General features: G+C 50.6%; 1 protein-coding gene across 6 annotated transcripts in view; it reads left to right on the top strand.

Moving 5' to 3' along the window:
- The window catches only part of RNF144A (ring finger protein 144A), a 128,776-nt gene extending 110,540 nt beyond the window's left edge, over positions 1–18,236 (top strand). For all 6 annotated transcript variants that reach the window (XM_061433387.1, XM_061433385.1, XM_061433381.1 and 3 more), the window contains 3 exons: positions 150–297; positions 7,228–7,317; positions 13,969–18,236. In XM_061433387.1, coding sequence (XP_061289371.1) covers positions 150–297; positions 7,228–7,317; positions 13,969–14,100 — 370 coding nt within the window. In that variant the 3' untranslated portion in view covers positions 14,101–18,236. The remainder of the gene's footprint in view (positions 1–149; positions 298–7,227; positions 7,318–13,968) is intronic.
- Positions 18,237–20,836: the final 2,600 nt, after the last annotated feature.

The raw sequence follows: 20,836 nt of genomic DNA, 5'->3' as shown, positions 1-20,836 counted from the left end.
TCCCTGGGGTCTTAGAGGGTCAGACACGACTGAGCACACACACAACCTCAGCCCCTCAGCTACTTGAGCTCATGATTCCGGGGTGGCCCCTGCTGGCAGGTCACCCCGGAGCCTCCGAGCACAGCCTGACAGGGTCTCTCCTGCTTCAGCTCTGCTTTCAAGCTGGACGAGGACGACGCACCAATCAAGCGCTGCCCCAAGTGCAAGGTCTACATCGAGCGGGACGAAGGCTGTGCCCAGATGATGTGTAAGAACTGCAAACACGCCTTCTGCTGGTACTGCCTCGAGTCCCTGGATGTGAGTACCAGTTGGGTGGTGGGGTGCTTCGTGGGGCAGGCTGAGCAGGAGGCATGGCCGAGCCACTGCACGGCGACTAAGGGGGCGCTCCTGGGCCATAGAAGTCATGCCGTCAGGTGCTTATTCTGTGCCTGTGAAAATACAAGCTCATGAGATGCAGTGGTGTCAGAAGACGGGAGTTGGTGCAGGAGCTCCAAGAGGGCAGGGTGGGCTTCAGCCTGGGTTTTCAGGGAGTGGGTAGATCTCAGCATCTTAGGTTTCTGCCTGTGGGGCTGTCTTAGCTCAGGCTTGAAACCGAATCATCCCCACCACCAGGGAGCTTAAACTGGTTGCTGATCTCTTGCTTGTGGGGGCTGGATGTCTGAGAGCCGGCGGGCTTGGGTTCGGGACCCTCTTCCTGGTGTGCAGGCGGCCACCTTCTTCCCGTGGCCTCACCCGGCAGAGAGAGGACCCTCTGGACCCTTTCCTATTCCTCCAAGGACACGAATTCCATCAAGGGGGCTGCAGCTCATGACCTCATCTGAACCTGATCACCTCCCAGAGGCCCTGCTTCCAAATCCCATCACACTGGACATTAGGGCTTCCCCATAGGAGTTTTGGATAGGGGGGAACACAAGCAGTCCATCGCAGGGACCATTCCTGGAAGAGCAAGGATGAGAGGGCCACGGATGCCAGGGACAGAGCAGTTGCTTCAGTGACAGTCGTGTCGCCTGCAGGGCCGAGGAACATATGGATCCTCTGCCATCTGGCCTCATACGGCCTCTTCTCCCAGATGTACCTTGTGCTGTCTGTCTCACAGGGAGATCCTGCCAGGGGTGCTAGGCCCACCCCATCTCAAGTCCCTGCCTTTTCTGGAGTTCCCAGGCCTAAGGCAGACCATACTTCTTTCCAGCTTCCTGTTCACTTTCTCATCTGTATTGGGAGTGGGCATCTTGCCAACATGATGACATTATGACTCCAATTTTATAAGAGTTTATTTGTACATCTGTTTCTACAGTGTGTTAGTGGCTTAGTCACGTCCGACTCTTTGTGACCACATGGACTATGGCTTCTGGAGAATGGGATTCTCCATGCCAGAATACTGGAGTGGGTTTCCATTCCCTTCTCCAGGGGATCTTCCTGACCCAGGGATCAAACTCCAGTCTCCCGCATTGCAGGCAGATCCTTTACCGTCTGAGCCACCTATGATCAAACAGAACTAATCATCTATTAAAATCGTTATAGTTGGTGACAGTCAAAGCCTATTGAGTCATATGTCATAAAGGGATGGCTTTATATTTATCTGTCCTTTGCAGCAAAGGTGTGTCCTGGATGGATCCAGCCCACCCCATAATAGTATTAAGATTTAATTAGAATAAAAGGAGGTCAGAACGGCCCCATGTTTACCTTAATGGGAGCTCACCTGTCTGACAGCTGCTCCTTCTCATCCCGAGCACCTGCAGTCAGAGCACCGTGTTTGGGTGAGTCTCCTGTTGAGAGGTTATCGCAAGTGATTCAGCTTTATACATACTTGCAAAGAAGGGTCAACTCAGGCCGCACAGGTGAAGGAAAAAGCATTCTTAACAGTGTGCAAAGTGGCAGAACTTTGAAAGCTTGCCTGTCCCAAGATGGACAGGTCTAGAGACTGTCGAGAAGAAAATGTCTGTTTGAGATGGACGCTTGAATAAGCTAACAGGTCTGTAATTCAAAGGCCACCTATAAAAATATTACACAGATTGCTTCTTTCTGTTTTTTTCTTTCGAAAAGCCTGTTGTCCCTTTGTTAACTTAAAATCACTAAATGTATAGGAGATCTTTGTGTAACTGAACAAATCTGGGGAGTATATTGCCGTCTTTCTGTCTTGGAGGTTTCCTTTTCCTTTCCTAAGCAAGTTGAATAAATCACTTTGGCAAGGTTAATTTTCTTTAACTTAAAACCAATAATAGGTTTGTTCACTGACTTTGTGCAATGGGAAGGGGATATTTAGAATGATATCTGAAGCATTACCAAGTCCGTATGGTCTTCAAAGTCTATATGTATATGGTTTCTCTATGTATCACGTATATATATATATACATACATACATATACATATATATATATGTATATGGGGCTTCCCTAATGTCTCAGTTGTGGAGAATCTGCCTGCAGTGCAGAACTGGGTTTGATCCCTGGGTCAGGAAGATCCTCTGGGGAAGGGAATGGATACCCATTCCAGTATTCTTCCCTGGAGAATTCCATGGACAGAGGAGCCTGAAATGCTTCCAGTCCATGGGGTTGCAAAAAGCCAGAAATGCCTTAGCGACTAACACTTTTCAGTCTATACACAGTCTTTCTGTATATCGGAAAGATCCCCGGGAGGAAGACACGGCAACCGACTCCAGTATTCTGGCCTGGAGAACCCTATGGACAAAGGAGCCTGTCGGGCTGCAGTCCATGGCATTGCAGAGAGTCAGACACGACTGAAGCGACTCAGCACATAGTCTTCTGTATTATATAATCCTATATATCATACATAGTCTCTCTATATTATATAAATATGTATAATTTTACACTTCACTGTATTTTTTTTTGAAAACTGATCATTAATTTATATTATATTATCTATTCTCTGTCCCGCAATTTCCCATTCCTTATCAACTTTTCCTAAAAGGGAAAGGAAGTGAAACACCGGTTTTAACTACATGTTATCAAACTTCCCAGTGGATTCTGGGGGGAAGTATTAGACGTGGACAGACACAGAGCCTGACTTCCAGAGAGACCATAGCTTTGCTGTGACCTCTCCTGCGACCTTGACATCCCCTTGACCTATCTCCTTTGAGCCCAAGGTTGTTCTCTCTCTGCTCTGGTCTCTGGAGAGACACCCTGTCTGTACGTCCGTGTGTCTGGCTGACTCAGTTCTAAAGCACACTTCCTGCCAGCAAGAGACCCCATTGTTTCCAGGCTCCAAGGGACCAAGGCAGCAATTTCCTCCTTGAAAGCCGGCATCCTTGGGGCCAGGAGTGTCCTGTTTTTCTCTGTAGATGAGCAGTTGCTGCCTAGTGACCCTGTGGCCACAGAAAGCAGACCCTGAAGGACAGGGAGTCTGCTCTGGGACGGTCAATCAAGGACAGTAGCCATGACTCAAAGTAAGTGTGTGAACCAAGTCTGGAAGCAACAGCGTGTCCGGAGTGGAGACAGAGCTGGTAGGTCTTCCATCTCTCCCGGGGAATTTTCCTTCCCCGCACCAGCTCCTGAGCGCCCCTGCGCCTCACGGAGTTAGCCCTCATCTTCTGGCGCTGCCTTCCATCTTGGTCCTCAACCGCCCACCCAGCTGGGCCCGGCCCCCAGTCCTCACAGGGGAGACCCTGGACCGCACCCGCTCATCTGCTGCACTGCTGGCCCCACAGTCACTACTTACAATCAGGGGGGACCCACTCACTCTCTTTCTTTTGGGGTGAGTGAATAGTTACTACGTATGAAGTGATGGTCATATGCAGCCTCTGTGCCTTGCTCTGCATACCTGTTACTTCATCCAGCCATCCCCAACCTTTTTGGCTCCAGGGACCAGTTCCATGCACTGTGGTGGGAGGGTGGATGGTTTGGGGATGATTCAAGGGCATTATATTTGTCGTGCATCTTATGGTTATTGCATCAGCTCCCCCGTAGATCATCAGGCATCAGATTCCGGCGTGAGAGGTATTTCCTGTTTTTAAGAAGCCCACGAAGGTTAGGGATCTTTTCCCAAAGCCCCGAAGGAGTGAGGAACAGACCCAGCATCCATTCTCCAGTCTTTCAGACTCCAAACCCCACCACGTGGGTTAGACCAGCTTCCGTCAGGCAGACCCGACTCAGAGTGGGACAGGAAGTCTCAGGCCTTCCGTGGTGGGGCTGCTCTGAGTTCATTCATTCGTCTCTGAGCATCTGGCCGCCCGAGCTCTGTAGCCAGCTCCATTGTTTCTGTGTCCACCCAGGAGCTTGGTGTGGCTCCTCTGAACAATGTGAAGGAAACGTTCATGCTCACCGTCCACCTGGGTTCCTGGCAGGCTCTGCGGTGGTTATTCCCCAGGCCTTCATTCAGGAACTTAAGGTCACAATGAAATCACTGTTACATTGTGAAAGCATCTTCCAGCGCTTTTGTCAGGGGGAAAACTTTCGTTTTGTTCAGGAAATGTGCCGTGAGTGTCAGCAGCTCTGCTCTGCATGAAGAGGGGCACTGCCAAGTTGAGGCCGGCAGAGTCTGTGACCCCGAGGAGCTGGTGACCCCGCAATCAAGAAGCCCCTGGTAGCACTAGGTCCCTGTGGGCGGAGCCACAAGCCGGTGCGTGTGGGGTCTCCGGCAGCCCCTCCAGGGGTGGGGTTGGTCCCTGGGTCCAGGGGCGTCAACGGTGTGGGCATAGCTGATGGAGAGTTCACTGACCAGGCAGAGGGCAGAGTGTGGGAGGCGGCCACCTCCAAAGAACAGGATGTGGTGAGGAAGCTGTGAGCTGTTCGTGGCCTGGGCCTGGCCGAGGTGCGGGCCGTGACTGGGGTCTCTGGGCCGAGATGGAGGTTGACCTCCATCACAGGGGCTCATAGCCCCCAAGCACTGGTCCACGGCAGGTTGATGACAGCCACGTGGGGCATCTGGACCCCGAGTCAGGAGCTGCAGTCCCAAAGGCTCCCGGTGACTGTAACGAGTAACAGGGTTTGTGCAGCTTTGCTGGAGGAGATCCCTGCAGGCTTCATAGCTGGGCGAGATAGCACAGTTAGCCTTGTGTTTCAGAAGACAAATCCAGAGAGTATCCGTGAGCCTCCGGAGCAAGACTTTGTGAAGAGCAGCCTGGCAAAATGAGACCCTGGATGAAAAGTTAACCTCCATGGTATGTGAGTGAAAGAACATAGAATGAGGAGTTCAAGGAAGAGAGAGTGCCCAGTGGACACAAGTCATCAGAAACGGCTTTGAGAAGACATCCCCGGCCGGCTGAGCTGTGTGTTCATCTCTGCCCGTGTTCTCCTGGACAGCTGAGGGGCTGGTACTGGGGGGTGAAGTGAGAGGTGGCAGGCTGGGACCGCCCACCTCCCTGGAAGGCAGCTCACTACCACCCCCCAAAACCAGAATTTCCTGCTGTTCCAGGACCCAGTCAGGCTCCAGGAGGCTGACCTGTGAGGTCATCAGACCAGAGGCTGGCGGTTCCCAGGACCAGAGGAGGGCTCCCAGGCAGTGCCACCTGTGGGGATGCTAAGGGACATCACCATGACCAGCTCTGCCCGGCTCCAAGAGGAATGGCCTCCTGTCTCAGACACGCTGGGCTGGGCTTATTTCCTCTTCTCTCTGAAAGAGGCTCTGTTCATACTCTCGGTTACATGAAGAAACAGCATGGGCCTCCCTTCTGTGCTGCTTGCTGAGCTGGTTCTCTTTGTGGGTGATAGGAGAGAAAACAGCCCCTCCTGTTAATGGAGGAGCAGAGGGGTTTGTACAGAAGATGCCCTCCTGCACCTCAGTTCCTGCTTGCTGAGGTCTGGGTGCCAAGCTCCGAGCTGGTGATGTAGTTACCAAGGCTGACATTGCTTCAGGGGTCCAACTCCAGGAGCCCCTGCCAGTCTGGTGAAGACTCCCAGGTGATGGAGGTGAAGGTGGGGGTGTGGTGGGGGGTGGGCAGGACGTTTCCGCCAAATCGGAAGGGAGTCGCCTCTCCGTTCTAGACAGTCGGGTGAACTGTGGACGGAAGACTGGTCTCCTGCCAGCTCTTGAGCCATGAGAACGTTTTCTGGTCTGAGCAGAGAAGAAGCACTTTCCGGGCAAGAAGGCTGGTGCTACAGGCCGAGGATGGACAGTACACACACCGGAAGTCATCTCATCTGGGAGTAATTCTGCCAGGGCAGCAGGAAGCCGGGAAGGCAGGGACTCTGGGGAAGAAAGCTCAGCCCCAGGGCTGCTGGCGGCTCCCAGAGCGGCCCAGCCTCTGACCTACTTCTTCAGAAGCCCTGCATCAGCGCGGATTCCTGGAGCCGGAGCCAGGCTTGGACGGGGGCCGAAGTGGGAGCAGGGCTCCCTCTCGTGGCCTGTGAGCCTTCGGTCACGGAGAAGGGAGGCAGGCCAGGAGGCTGGGTTGACTGCAGCCCCTTCCCATGAACTCGCTTCCTCTGCTGTTGTCCGTGTTCCCTCGTTTTGAGTGTTTTTTTCTTTTTTTTTTTTTCATTTAAAAATACGGTTTATTTGGAATGCTGCTGCTGTTGCTGCTGCTAAGTCACTTCAGTCGTGTCCAACTCTGTGCGACCCCATAGACGGCAGCCCACCAGGCTGCTCTGTCCCTGGGATTCTCCAGGCAAGAATACTGAAGTGGGTTGCCATTTCCCCCTCCATTATTTGGAATAACTTTCTTTAATAATTCTACATTTTTATTCTGGGGAATACACAGGTATAGACGACACTGTCTGCACCATTTATTGAAAAGGTTTAGTCTTTGTAGTAATTTTTGTATTAATTAGTTTTTTGTATTAGTTTTTGTATTAATTAATTCTTTGTTTTAATAATTCTACATTTTTATTCTGGGGAATGCACAGGTATAAACAACATGGTCTTTACCATTTATTGAAAAAGTGTAGTCTTTGTATTTTTGTATTAATTATTTTTTGTATTTTTGTATTAATTAGTTTTTTGTATTCATTTTTGTATTAAGTAATTTTTTGTATTAATTAGTCTTTGTATTAATTCAAAAAGATAAGCAGCTTCTTTCCTGTAAAGAATTCTCACCGCACTTGAACTCAGACTCTGGAGCACTCAGCAGAGAGGAGTCTGGGATGGCCAGCCAGAATCAGTCAGTAGGTTTTCTTTCTTCTCAATCGGATATGTGAGATAGGAACTCTAGTTCTAAATATTAGGAAAGGAAAGAGGGAATATGACAGTCTGCTGCAAACCTCAGGAGCAGGCAGGACGCACTGAGTGGAGCGTGCCATCCCATCCACCTCTGTTCTTTCTCTCCCTCTGCAGGACGACTTCCTCCTGATCCATTATGATAAAGGGCCCTGCAGGAACAAGCTGGGCCACTCCAGGGCATCTGTCATCTGGCATCGGACACAGGTAGGAGGCGGCGCACCTGGGGTTTTGATCTTGGGGACAGAGACACAGAGAGAGAGAGAGAAACAGGACCTGTGTGTGTCATTTCCAGAAGACTTGCCAGCTGATCAAAGATCTCCCATATAGAAAAACAGCTAGTAAATGTGGTAGCTGCCAGAGTTTTTCCTGGACTGAGATTATGCTTTTGATAGGCCTGCCTAACATGAATGGTGGTGGTGGTGGTTTAGTCGCTAAGTCATGTCCAACTCTTGCGACCCCATGGACTATAGCCTGCCAGGCTCCTCTGTTCATAGGATTCTCCAGGCAGGAATACCGGAGTGGGTTGCTATTTCCTTCTCTAGGGGATCTTCCTGATTGAGGAATCGAACCCAGGTCTCCTGCATTGCAGGTAGATTCTTTACCTAACATGAATACGCCCCACGTTTTAACACACGGTGGTTCTTCAACATCAGACATCCGATTGCTTGTGCCTACTCCTGGCCTTGGTCATGACCTACTGCGCATGGTCCGTCCTTGCTGGCTCTTATTGAAGAGCTTCCCATAGAGGCCCCCGGGTGAGTGCGTTAGCCATAGGGAGGGATGAGAGGGAAGGGATGGAAAGGTCCCCGCACGGTGATGTCTAGGCAGCTGGTCGGTGGGGTTATTCATACTTTCAGCAGATGTTTACTTCCTCCTGTGTGCCTGGAGCTGTTCTAAGAGTTGGAAACACGCTGGTGAAGGAGATCAATGGAGCTTTCCCTTATGGCTGCACATCTCCTGTAGGGACAGTGAGCCAGGAGCAGTATAGGGTGTGAATTGAGCTGTAGGGGAGGGGTGATTGGGAGGGGTCTTTAGATGGTGCGGCCCGGAAGGCTTCTTGGAGGTGGTGCCTATGGCCAAGGACTGAGTGATGGGGAGCTGGTGGTGGGAGTAGGTGGGACAGGGGAGAGGGGACTGTTCAGCCAGAGGAGGGACAGTTCATACAGGGGGACAGTCTAGGCAGAGGGGATAGCGTTGGGCCGAAGGGCAGAAGTGTGGCATGGAGGTCCATGCGAACAGAGCAAGAGGAGGTAGCAGTGGTCAGAGATGATCAGGGTGGACCCCATGGCATTGCAGGCCATGGTATGATGTTCAGGTGTGCTGTGGGCGTGGAGGGAAGCCCCTGAGGGGACCGGCAGGCAGGTGTCAGTGCAGGCCAGCTCCTGGGGTAGGGAAGAGCCTCAGTGGGCTCCAGCCTTGTTCTCAGCACGTCTCAGCACAGCCCCGAGGCAGGCCATCTAGGAGTCGCAGGAACCGAGTCTCAGGGGTTTCCTAGGAACAGAGACAGGCTGCCTGTAACTGTGCTTCTCCCGTGATCTCCACTGCAGACCCCCTGGCAGGGCCAACGGGTCTCTGGCCGGCCAATGGTAGACAGTCCGGCTTTGCAGCTGTCCTCTCCGCCTAGTAGCGAGGCCGGTGCTACAGACAGTGTGTCAAAAAGGCCCGTGGCTGCATTCCAGGAAATCGCTTTTAAAAAGCAGCAGGTGGCATTGACTGGGGTGCAAGTTGGGCAGTTCTGAGTGCACTAAAACCCATAAATTGGGTATTAAGTGGCTGAGTTGTAAGGTATGTAAGTTATAGCTCCATAAAGTTGTAAGAACAAAAAAAAGCACAATGGACTGTGAACTCCATCCAGCCCGAGGGCCAGTCTGTTGACCTCTATGTGAGAGCGGATTTGAGCTGCATTTTATTTTGCCTTCCGGGCCAGCACGGCCAGCTCCAGGGCTCCCCCGCCCCCTCTACACCGGAATAAGACACCAAACAACAGAAACAGACTCTCGCGCAGTTCTAAAGGCCAGGAGGCTGAAGTCGAGGTGTGGGCAGGGCCTCTCTCCCTTGGAACCTGCAGGAGGGTCCCCCTGCCTCTTCCAGCTCCAGGTGGCGCCCTGCGATCCTGGCTCCTTGGTTCACAGGTGTGTTTGTCTCTGTGTCCAGACGTCCCTCTTAGTGAAGACACCGGTTGTAATGGATTAGGGTCCCTCCTGGGAATGTCATCTTAACCTGATTCCTTCTGTAAAGAACTGAAGAGCCTCTTGATGAAAGTGAAAGAGGGGCGTGAAAAAGCTGGCTTCAAACTCAACTGTCAAAAAACTAAGATCATGGCATCCAGTCCCCTCCCTTCATGGCAAATAGATGGGGAAAAAGTGGAAACAGTGATAGATTTTATTTTCTTGGGCTCCAAAATCACTTTAGAGACTGTTGGACAGAAAGGAGATCCAGCCAGTCAATCCTAAAGGAAATCAACCCTGAATATTCATTGGAAGGACTGATGCTGAAGTCCCAATACTTTGGCCACCTGATGTGAAGAGCTGACTCATTTTAAAAGACCCTGATGCTGGGAAAGATTGAAGGCAGGAGGAGAAGGAGACGACAGAGGATGAGATGGTTGGATGGCATCACTGACTCTAAAGACATGAGTTTGAACAAGCTCCAGGAGTTGGTGATGGACAGGAAAGCCTGCTGTGCTGCAGTTCATGGGGTCGCAAAGAGTCAGACTGAACAACAACAACAGCAATCTCTGTAAAGACCCTGTTTCTGAACAAGGAGCTGTTTTCTCTCCTTCCCGTGTCTCCACGTGGCTGGAGTCACAGCGAGCTTCCCAGGAGTGCCTGAGTGCCGGTGGAAACTGTCACCCTGTCCGATAACAAGGCTAGGCTGTGTGGTCACACCTCAGCCCTCATGCCTTTTAATTTCTGGGGTCGTGAGTTGTTTCTGGGGTCGTGAGCGGAGGTGGTAACAGGTACTTGGATAACAGGCACTGAAGAAATGCAGAAACCCGGACAGGGCTTCCCGGCCTCCATCATTGTTGAGGAAGAAGCCTGTGGACACCTCCCACCAGCTCCTCTTGGCCTCATCAGTCAGCACCTTCTAGGGACAAATGCTCACTGCCAGCTCTGAGCAACCCCTGGAGCCACGGGGACGAGGGATGCGCCCCTGATCTCAGGCCCCTCTCAGGGCTGGTGAAATTGAGCAGAGGCACCTTCAGTGTAAAGCAGGCAGGCTGCTGGCCCTCTGAACTCATCCATCCCCTGCCTTGAAGCACACACACGTGCAGCCAGTGTTCTGAGAATTGTTATCAGTTGGCCATGGGGTGGGGGCAGTGGGCAGGCTACATTGTAGTTTTGGTCTCTTCTGCGGTGTCAACTCTCCTGGGATAGCCGTTTCAAGCTGCCAAGGTGATGATGCCATTGCATGCAGAGCTGGGAAGAGACATGGGAGCCACCCCCTGTATCCCCAGACACAGCCTCTCTGACCTGACCTCCGAGCATTCAGGCTATGATGCGGCCGACATTCACGCCATGTTCAGTGCCCAGTTTCAATGAACATAATGTGTTCTGATTGTTCTACCATCGCTTTGACTTGGCTTACTGCTACCAAGCCCTGGAGTTGTGTTGAAGAACTCTCTCTAGGGGAGAGGACTCAGATCCTCCTGGACTCCACTGGCCCGGTTCATCCCATATGCCCATACTGGACATTTGTGAAGGCAGAGCCCCTGGGCTGTGCTTGGGGGCTGGTGATACTCACACAGACCAGGCTCTGCCCTGATGAGTGGGTGCCTTGAGAAACAGTCTGAGTGGTTAACCGCTCCTTTAAACCAGGGTTTGTCTGGGGTGAAGGGTCCTGTTTCACGTGATTCCCTCTTTATCCTCTGTCCCCACAGTATATCATCTCTGTCTGACATGTTTATAAGATGCTCACTAAGTGGTGATTTTTGTTGTGAGATATTTGCTTCCTGTCTCATTCTTTTCTGACTTCCTTCTGACTATACCTGTTTCCTCCTTTTATAATGGAAGTGGATCCTGGCTGCTCGCTGCTCAAAAGCCGATAAAGAGGCCAGGTTGATTGGAAAGAAAGTTTGCTTTATTTTGGAAGCTGGCAATAGGGTGGGGTGGGAGGGCGAAGGGTGAACACCTGTCCAAAAGCTGACTTTCCCCCCACCCTCGGCAATCAGGGGACAAGAGCTTTTATAGACAGAAGGAGGGGGCAGAAACAGCACAGTCAGCTCGGTCTGTCACCTTCACATTGGTCATCGGTGGTCTGACCAGCATCATCTTGATTGTCCTAAGTACAGTTAATCTTTAGTTCCAGGGTTGGTTTGTTCCCATCTCCTTGAGGACAGTTGTCAGAACTGTGGCAGCTCATGTCGTGACTGCAGTCCAGTCATCATGTAATTAACTCCGCCACCAGGTGGGGGGTTCAGTATCTATAGGACAGCTCACAGGACTTGGCTCGGAATGTTATCTCTAGCCCTTGAGGAGGAACTGAAGGTCCTTGACTTTGCTTAATGACTTAAACTGTTGTTATTTGGTCTCCTTTGATTGTTTCCCTTTGTTTCTGTGTATTCTCACTTCTCTGATCAAACTTGTTCTTTGGCTAAAGTATTTCTGCAGACAAAAGGCAGACAAAGGACATAGGGCGGGGGCGAGGACCTTTAGGGTCCTGCTTTGTTTCACTATCACAATTGGAGACGAACGGGTAACCTAGCTGGTTCGACAGCACTCCAAGAAAGAGACAGGGTAGACTGAGTGAAAGCGAAGGCATCTTATTGACCAAGGATGTGAGCATCTGGTCAAGGGTTTTGGTCTGTTTTTAATTCAAGAGTCCTTGGCTCCCTGGAGAATGAGAGTGTGTTCCTAGTGGCTGAGGTGGTTCAAGGTGCCCTGCAGATCAGCAATGCCTTCCTGTGGGTTTTACGTATTCTGAAATAGCCGTGTGTGTGATTTTACGAGTGTGATCTGAATTCAGACCTCACAATTGCACTACTGACGTTAAGTTCAGACAAATGGACATAGCCAGCTCGTCAGAAAGCATGGACTCTTAGCATAAGCACAGTCTAATTTATAAACACCGTGTGATGTGTGTGTGTGTGTGTGCACGTGTGTGTGTGCAGCTGTGTGCATGCGCCTGTGATAGTTTTCAGGTAAAATCAGAAGTCAAGGGACACTTTCGTTCACCCCGCTGTGATGCTGTAGCATATTATCATATTTCAGAGCTGATACTAACCCTCAGAGATGTTTTACTTCATTTGTTTATCATTGAGAAAGCTGCTTCCTAGGTGGTGCTAGTAGTAAAGAACCTGCCTGCCAAGGCAGGAGACATAAGAGACACAGGTTCGATTCCTGGGTCGGGAAGATCCCCCAGAGGAGGAAATGGCAGCCCACTCCAGTATTCTTGCCTGGAGAATCTCCACGGACAGCGGAGCCTCGCAGGCTTCAGTCCATGGGGTCGCAAAGAGTCCGACATGACTGAAGTGACTTAGCACGAAGCCCAGAGATGTGAACACAGAGTCAGAATTAGAACCACAAGCCCCTGGGTTTACGTACTTACCACTCTGAACACTAGGTGGCAGATGAACTCCACCTTCAGTTCAGATTCCTGCTGTAGCAGCTGATGGAGGGAGCCAGGTAAGGGGTAGCCTCCCAGCTTCTTTGTCCAGCTTCCCTCCCTGATTTGAATGACAGCATACGTACACTTGAGGCTTATTTCCTTTGCTATGTACTCAACTCTTGGGGTCAACGTATGTTTTAAACCAAATCAAAATTTCTAACAGTACATGTTGGACTTTAAACTCCAGGAATAACACAAGTCTTATTGTTCAGTCACTGTTGTCTGACTCTTGGCTACCCCATGGACTGCCGCACGCCAGGCTCCCCTGTCCTTCACCATCTACTGGAGTTTGTTCAAACTCACGTCCACTGGGTCAGTGATGCCGCACCATATCTGGTCCCTCTCTAATGCACCTGTGTATGCCTTTCTGCTCTCCCACATGGAGTGCCTTATCCCAGTCATTCCTGTTACCACCCGTCTCCTTGTAAGCCTTATAATCTCAGCCGTTTCCTGTTGCACATTCTCCTGCCCATGGCTCATGTACGTGTCCGGCTGCGGGTCTCCTTTACACCCAGAACCTGATAGCAGTTTTTGTAAACTATATTATTATCAGCTGTAATCATGCTGTCTTTCCCCCAGACTGGGTGGTAGCTGAGAACCGAGGTCTTATGTGCCTCTGTGTTCGCAGCACCTAATACAGTGCTGGGCTCAGAGGATGCTTGATGGCTAACTGAATCTATAATTGAATGGATGTTTGGTTACTTTGATGAAAGGAGGGAAAGGGAAAGGAAGAAGAAAAGGGGGAAAGAGAGGGAGAATGAAAGGAAGGAAGTGAAGGGAAATAACTATGGGCAGATGGATGGATGGGTGAGTGGATGATGAGTGGGTGAATGAATGGGTTGATGGATGAATGGATGGATGATACAGGTTGTAGATAGATGGATAGATGGATGGACAAGTGGAAGGAGAGATGATGGATGTATGGAAAGATGGATGGATGTTGTGCGTATAATGGATGGATGGATGAGTGGATGCATGGATGGATGGCTGGATAGATGGTGGATATACGTGGGTGGATAATGGATAGATGGGTGGGTGTAGGTGAATGTATACATGGATGGATGATGGATGGATGGATGGATAGATGAATGGATATAGGTGGATATAGGTGGATGGATGGATATAGGTGGGTGGATGGATGGCTGGGTAGGTGGATGATGGCTGAATGGGTGGTTGTGTGGCTCGTACTTACACTGTGGAACCTATGGACCAGCCCCCTTACCCTCTGCTCCTGTTTCCTTCTTGCAGGTCGTGGGCATCTTTGCTGGATTTGGGCTCCTGCTCCTGGTGGCCTCCCCTTTCCTGCTCCTGGCCACTCCGTTTGTACTTTGCTGCAAGTGCAAGTGCAGTAAAGGTGACGACGACCCTCTGCCCACCTAGAGAATGGTGCGATGCTGGAGCAGGACCCCCGCCTGCGGGAAGCGTGGTTCCCCCACCCCACCCCGCTGTCCCCCTCTCACTAAACATCTCTCTTGCCTTATGTGCCCCATTGAGCTTCACAGTGTCACGCCAGGACGCCGTGATTCCAGGGACTGATGTCAGGTCGTCGGCCGAGGCCCCAGGTGTGGTCACCCCCGGCATGGGGGAGGCAAGGCTGGCGTGGGTGGGGCGCGTCGCACAGGGTGGGTCTCTGCAGACTCACCAAGGGAGGTGCTGTGCGGAGCGCCCCCCACCCCGGCGACGTTCTCCCTGTCCCGCTGGACCGGGACCCTCCGATGTTGCCCAGGGGACTTTGTCATGCAGAGTGCAGTCTGTCTCCTCCCTGGCTTCGAGCTGGCGCCTCCTCGTGGCTGAGAGAAGTCCTTTAAGGATCGCGTTCCACTTCAGACAGAATCCGAGTGTTCTGACTTGAGAAAAGCACTCTGTTTATGACAACTCTTTTTATTACTAATGGCATTTAGTAAAATCCTTTTTAGAAGGCGTTTCCCCACACCGCCCCCCCACCCCCAACCGAGTAGTGAAAAATCAACACGGTGCATCAAAACCATTGTATGCCTTCTCTTGAGATGTGCGATTTTAAGAAGTTATGGTTAAATGGCCTTTCTGGCTCGGCCACTTTGCAGGAGATTTAGGAAGCCTTGTGTGCTCTTTGTGTCTTTTCTTGACGCTTGTGGAGACTTTTGGGATTGCTGTACGCTGTATACTGTTATCAGCGTGTTTCCCGTGTCTTTAAACAGTTGCATTTCTTTAAACATACCGATGCATTTAAAGGAACATCTCCCCCCTAGGTTTGCCTTTTGTTTTCCTCTCTCTGGTGATTCAACTCGACTCACAGGGCTCCTCTCTGTTCACCCAAGGATCAGCAAATATTTTTTCATGTCTTCAGAAACCAAATGTTTTACTTGGTAATAGTTTTGTCGAGAATCCCTGTGGTTTGGCTGCAGCGTCAGTCCCCTCAAGCAGATGAAACCAATCAAATAGTGACCCTGAAGTCCGGGGGAAGGGCTTACTGGCAGGGGGCTGGGGCACAAGCTTCTGGATGTTCAGTTTTTGAAATGACTGAGTTATTCTGGAGAAATCATCTCTCTTACACAGTTCCAAATCTCGCTGCTTACCCTACTGCCCCTGCTGAAAAAAATCTTCCGCTTCACTGAGTTGTTTTGATTGAGGGGGTATTACCACTCGATCTTTTACAGCTGTGTGTGACCGTGACCAGGGCAGGCGGATGCCCGGATCAGTAACACATACCGGGCTCCATAAGTTAACTCTGGGCAATGTGTGCTTTACAGACAGTGGACTTTACTGTGGCTTTTAAAGAGCACGCTGATTTCATCCAGCTTAGGACTTCTAAACACAGTAGGCGATCGTTGTGGATTTATCATGGTGGAACTTTTTAAAACTTATTAAGCATTCCACGAAAGAGTAAAATGAAAATGAAGTCTTTTATCTCTGCTGTTTGCCTATGTCAGGCACATTTGTACAGCGTGGTGGTGTTTTGTATCCTTGACTTCTGCGTTTGTGTATCCATCTCAGGTCCTCGATTACCTTCTGGTAGAGAAATGACTTTTATTTGTTAACATTTAATCAGCTTAGGAGAAACAGGATCACTCTTTCGCTCTAGGATTCATTTTCTTTTTGAAACTGAAGCCATTTTAAGGAGCCAGTCTGTGTCAAAATTATGTGCAGAACAGCCTCCAATATAACTACAGTTTGAAAACTCACTAACGATAAGAACATGCCCGGGGCCATCTGCCTGGATGAAGCCGGGGCACTGAGTCTCTGTAGCTGGAGGTGCTGCCATCAGGGTCAGGCCTGGGGGTGGGGAATGGCTTTTCTGGAGAGAGCGACAGTGCCCTGGGCCTGAAGATGAGCTTGGTGGCCCAGGCTTGAGAGCTCACTGCAATTTGTGAATGCCCTTTAAAGTCCTCATGGAAGACAGCAGGCTCGCGGCCTGTGTCCAGTGGTCCACGGGGCAAAGCTCCCCATCCCAGGTCAGCCTGTCTGTACTTGCTGCTGCCCATCGCCTCCAGGGGTCCAGGCAGTAGTGCCCCTTCCTTCAAGGTGGGGACCAGAGCTGTTGGAAACGCCGCCTTCCCTGGGCCAGAGCTCAGGCCCTTTCATTCCTAGCAGGCTGGGCCGCCTGTTCTCCTGGGGGAGTCCACGGGTAGACCGTGCACACCCAGAGCCCCTGCCAGCCCTTTGCCTTTAGCCCTGATAGTTCAACGCACATGGTGCGACCCAGGTAGGACACACCGGGATTCTGGGGTCACCCAGGGTCTGAGTCACATCTGCTTGCTCTGAGTTTTTACATCAAGCCTGCCTGAGAGTGGTCGGTGTGATCAGGAAAAGCAAAAATAAAGCTGTCTGTTCGCTAGAAAGACACCGGCAGGGTCTTGTTGAGATCCTTTCGGAGACATGCAGCATCACCATCCGACTCCTCTCCTTTCAGCGAGGAACGCCATCCCTGTTGTTCGTGGGGACGCAGGATGGACTGGGCCTGATGTCAGGTGTGCACAGGACGTGGGAAGATGGCCCGTGTTGTGGGTTCTGACCTTGCTGTCACTCCCAGGAAAGCCTGGGTGTTTGACACTGTGGATGTGGCTGTAATTGAAGATGACCTTTGACAGGTGGTGTTCACACTGACCCTGTGGAAGCACACGTCTGTTGATTCATTTAGAGGCCTTTAATTCTGGAGGGGGTGGGGAGGGGAAGGAGAACACAGAGATGGACCGTGGCTGAGTGCCCCTGGCCAGGTGGGGGTGATGGAGGGTGTGGTAATATGAGTCCTTTGGGAACGGACGGCGCAGTGAGGTTTCACTGGCCATGCCTGGGCTCTGAGCCTGGCTCCGCCCTGCGTCCTGTGGCCTGGCCAGCCCAGCTTTACCATCGTCACTGAGGACCAGCGCCTTCAGGGGCATCGTTGTAGATGATCACTCAGCAGAGACCGACCCAGGACCTGAGCATAAAGAGAACATTTTAAGGCCCGAATGCTGGCCCATCAGTGTTTCCTCCACCCCCGGGGGGAGCTAAGGAACCACGTCTGCTCCCTCTGGCATCTTTTTAAAGGGGAACAGATTCTCTTTACAGCATACTGTTTCTTAAAACCAGTTTAAGAACCAGACCAATTCCTGATTAGCACATAGGACCCGGGGAAAGGGGCTTATCAGATATGCAGAAATTACTCCAAGATGATTTTATCTTTCTCACCTGTTTTCCAAAAGTTACAAGTTATTTTGCAAATTAGAAGAGAGTATTTTCCCTTGGTTGTCTTTAAAAATGAGAGTACTGGAAAGAACCAGGGTGGGTTTTTTTTTTTTTTTCTTTTGGTCTATTTCTCAGATTCTCATTGATTAATAAATACCTGTCTATGTATATATAAATCACAGTGAAATCATCAAGGGAAAACATTTGCATGTATAAAGCTTCCTGAAGGTCTCTCAAAAATACCAAAGCTTGTTTATTCCTTATCATTAACCCAAGCCCTTATGAAAGGAAACAAAATGAAGAGTTGTGACTGGTGTTACCAAAAAATGCCAGCTGGAAAGAAGGGGGTGCATGAAAGCAGAATGACTGCTGCGTCCCGACCCGGAGAGCCTGCTGTTTGGGGGCACCAAGCCCATGCTCACCCCTCCTTAGTTTGCACAATTCTGTCTTCCGAGATTCCAGCAGCCTTCAGGGAGGGGTAGGTACCCAACCTTTCCCTCATCTCGTGCTCATTTTACCATGGGTGTATTCTACTCTTGTGTAAGAACATGCATGAATGAGTCATGCACATGTATACATTATGCATTTGACAAGTGGTGGTAAAAACAAACAAAAAAAAAACCAAAACAAGTTTGGTTCGTGTTTCTGAAATGTCAGTACATTTCGTGCCACTCACACTGTGATGTATAAAAGAGCTGTTCGAACGCCTTTTAATGTCGTGTTTTGTACTTTGGAATCGTATAGACAAGTTTGATTTGTAATTTCAATACATATTTTAAGTGTATTGTGTCTTATGTAGTTTGTCCCCCACCCCTTTCGAAGGGATTTCTTTTTAAAGATATTTTGGCTGGAATACAGGTTACTTTTGTAAATCCTGTCTGGCTCCATCTTTCTTACACTCTTAGTTGACTGCTGGCTTGAAGATTGAAAATATTGTGAGGATTGGAGGTGGACGGGAGAGGGTCCTTATGCCACTGGGAACACAGCTTTTAAAAAAATTGAGTTATAATTAACACGCAGTAGGATACTGTTATGGGTGTACTTCATTGTGGTTCAGTGTTTTTATACATTATGAAATGATCACCAACAGTAAGACCACCAATCATTTGTCACATGGTAGCTGTGACTGTATAAAGGTGTTTCATTCTTACTGACTATATTCTCCATGTTACATTACATCCCAGAACTTGTCTCACAGCTGGAAGTGTGTGCCTCTTCATCTCCTTCTCATGTTTTATCTATCCCCCAGCCCCCTCCCTCTGACAACCAAGATTGTTGTCTGTAACTATGTCTATTTCTGCTTTGTTTTCTTTGCTCATTGCTTTTGTTTCGTAGATTCCATGAGAAGTGAAATCACACAGTCTTTGGGTCTCAATGTCCATGACTCATTTCACTTAGCGTGATACCCTTGAGGCACATCTGTATATGCTGAGGTTTTCTCTCTTGTGAAGTTCTCAACTCTCTCGAAGCCAAAATCATGTTGAGTGCTGGGTAAGTGGGCCCCACACTTGTGCCTTCTCCAGGAAAATGACATCAGAAAGCACCTCAGCCTCCTTTCTCTGCCTCCATCCATGGAAACAAGTACTTAAAAAACTACCGAAGTTTATGGGAGCGTCATAAGAATCAGTGATCATCCTGTCATTGCTAGAAAAAAAGAGGAAACGTGGATGCTGAGTTTAATAGGCGAAAAAATTAGTAACTCTTGAGTATTCCACCTTGATTTTCATTTGCTTCATCTAAATTTCCTGGAAGAATATATATACTTCACTTATTAACATAAAATGAAAGGCTAGGAAAAGGCGGTTAGTTACCTGTCCTGTGGCTACAGTTTAAAACCCATCCTCAGCTTCCCTGGTGGCTCAGTGATAAAGAATCCGCCACCAATGCAGGAGATGCAGGTTCGATTCCTGGTCCGGGAGGATCCACATGCCGCAGAGCATCTAAGACACAACTGCTGAGCCCGAACTCTGAGTCGAGGAGACACAACCAATGAACCCAGGCGCCCTGGAGCCCACGTTCCACCACAAGAGGAGCCACCGTGATGAGCAGCCCTTCCACCACAGCCAGTCAGTGTCCCCCGCTTGCTGCTACCAGAAAAAAGCCAGCACAGCAACGAAGACCCAGCATGACCAAAAATAAGTAATTAAAAAATAAATACTAGCCATCCTTAGACTCTGGAGATGCGGGTACAGGAAAGAGTATTCTGTGAGCGGGTGACCCATTGCTGGAATTGTAGACACGGTGTCCCTGCTCACGGGGGCTCCTCGTCTGGAGGGAGGCCGATCTGAGGGTCAGAGACCAGGGCAAGGTGTGGCCAGGGTCCTGGTGGCTGCCCTGTGGCACTGGGGCCAGGACAGGTGGTCAGGGAGGGCTGTAGGGAGAGTGAGGTGTGTGGACTGGGTCTAGAGTTGAGGAAGCATCGGCCAAGCAGAAATGAGGGAGTGGCCCAGTCCAGCAAGCGCAAGGACTTTGATGGGCACGCTGGGGCTGGACGGCCACTCAGGGGTCCCCCCTTGGGAGGCACAGCCCGCAAAGTTCCGGGGCTTCATTCTGAAGCTGTGTGTGTCGGGGGTGCATCAGCTTTCTAGGGCTGCCACGACAGAGCCCCGCAAACGACTGAAGCAACGGGAATGTCTTCCCCCTTGCTTCTGGAGGCCAGGGGCCCACGGTCCACAGGAAGCAAAGTGGCTCCTGAGAACCCCGAGCGTGGGCCCGTGCCAGCCTCCCTCCCAGCTGGGCTTTGCCAGCATCCCGGGCAGCCCTGGGCTTGTGCAGGCCGCCCCTGGTCTCTGTCTTCATCTTCTCATGCTCTTTCCCCTGTCTGCCTCTCCATCTCTGTGTCCACATTTGCTTCTGTGAAGACTCCAGCCATTGGATTAGCCCCCTCCCCAAGTCCAGGGTGACCTCAAGCTGACCATTTTCAGAAGCCCTGTTTCCAGATGAGATCACAGTCATGGGCACTAGGGATGCGGATTCCAGCATGTTCTGGGGTCAATAGCTCAGCAGGTCCGTGGGAGCAACCCACTCCTCCCTTTCTGGGAGCATGGTCCGTGGGTGGGATGATCCTGCCCCAGTGGAGGCCAATCCAAGGAGGCAGACAAGAGTCAAAGGCAGGGGGTTGCCGAGCTTCCCCAACCCTGAAAACAGCCCTGCCCCACTCCGGTTGGACCTCAGGTCTTCAAGCTGACCTGGAAGGTGGGAATCACCCCAGAGGATACTCTGCTGAGGAGCAACTGCTTTTAAGCAAAATATCTCTGTATGTGTGTGTGTACACATGATTTTTGTGCATGTACATGGTTTGTGTGTGTGTGTGTACACATTGGTGCATGGATTTGTTCTCCCCACAAAGAATACTCTTCTCTCTGCCTGCACTCGCCCACATCACAGACTCTTAGGGAACTCAAATTACGGGGAGTAGGCAGGTGTGCGTACTGACTGCAGGCTTGTGTGTCTGTGTGTGTGTGTGTGGAAG

Source organism: Bos javanicus, chromosome 11 (genome assembly GCF_032452875.1).
Source record: "Bos javanicus breed banteng chromosome 11, ARS-OSU_banteng_1.0, whole genome shotgun sequence".
Lineage (NCBI taxonomy): Eukaryota > Metazoa > Chordata > Mammalia > Artiodactyla > Bovidae > Bos > Bos javanicus.
Note: the sequence above shows the minus strand (reverse complement) of the source record. Positions and strands in the feature narration are given on the sequence as shown.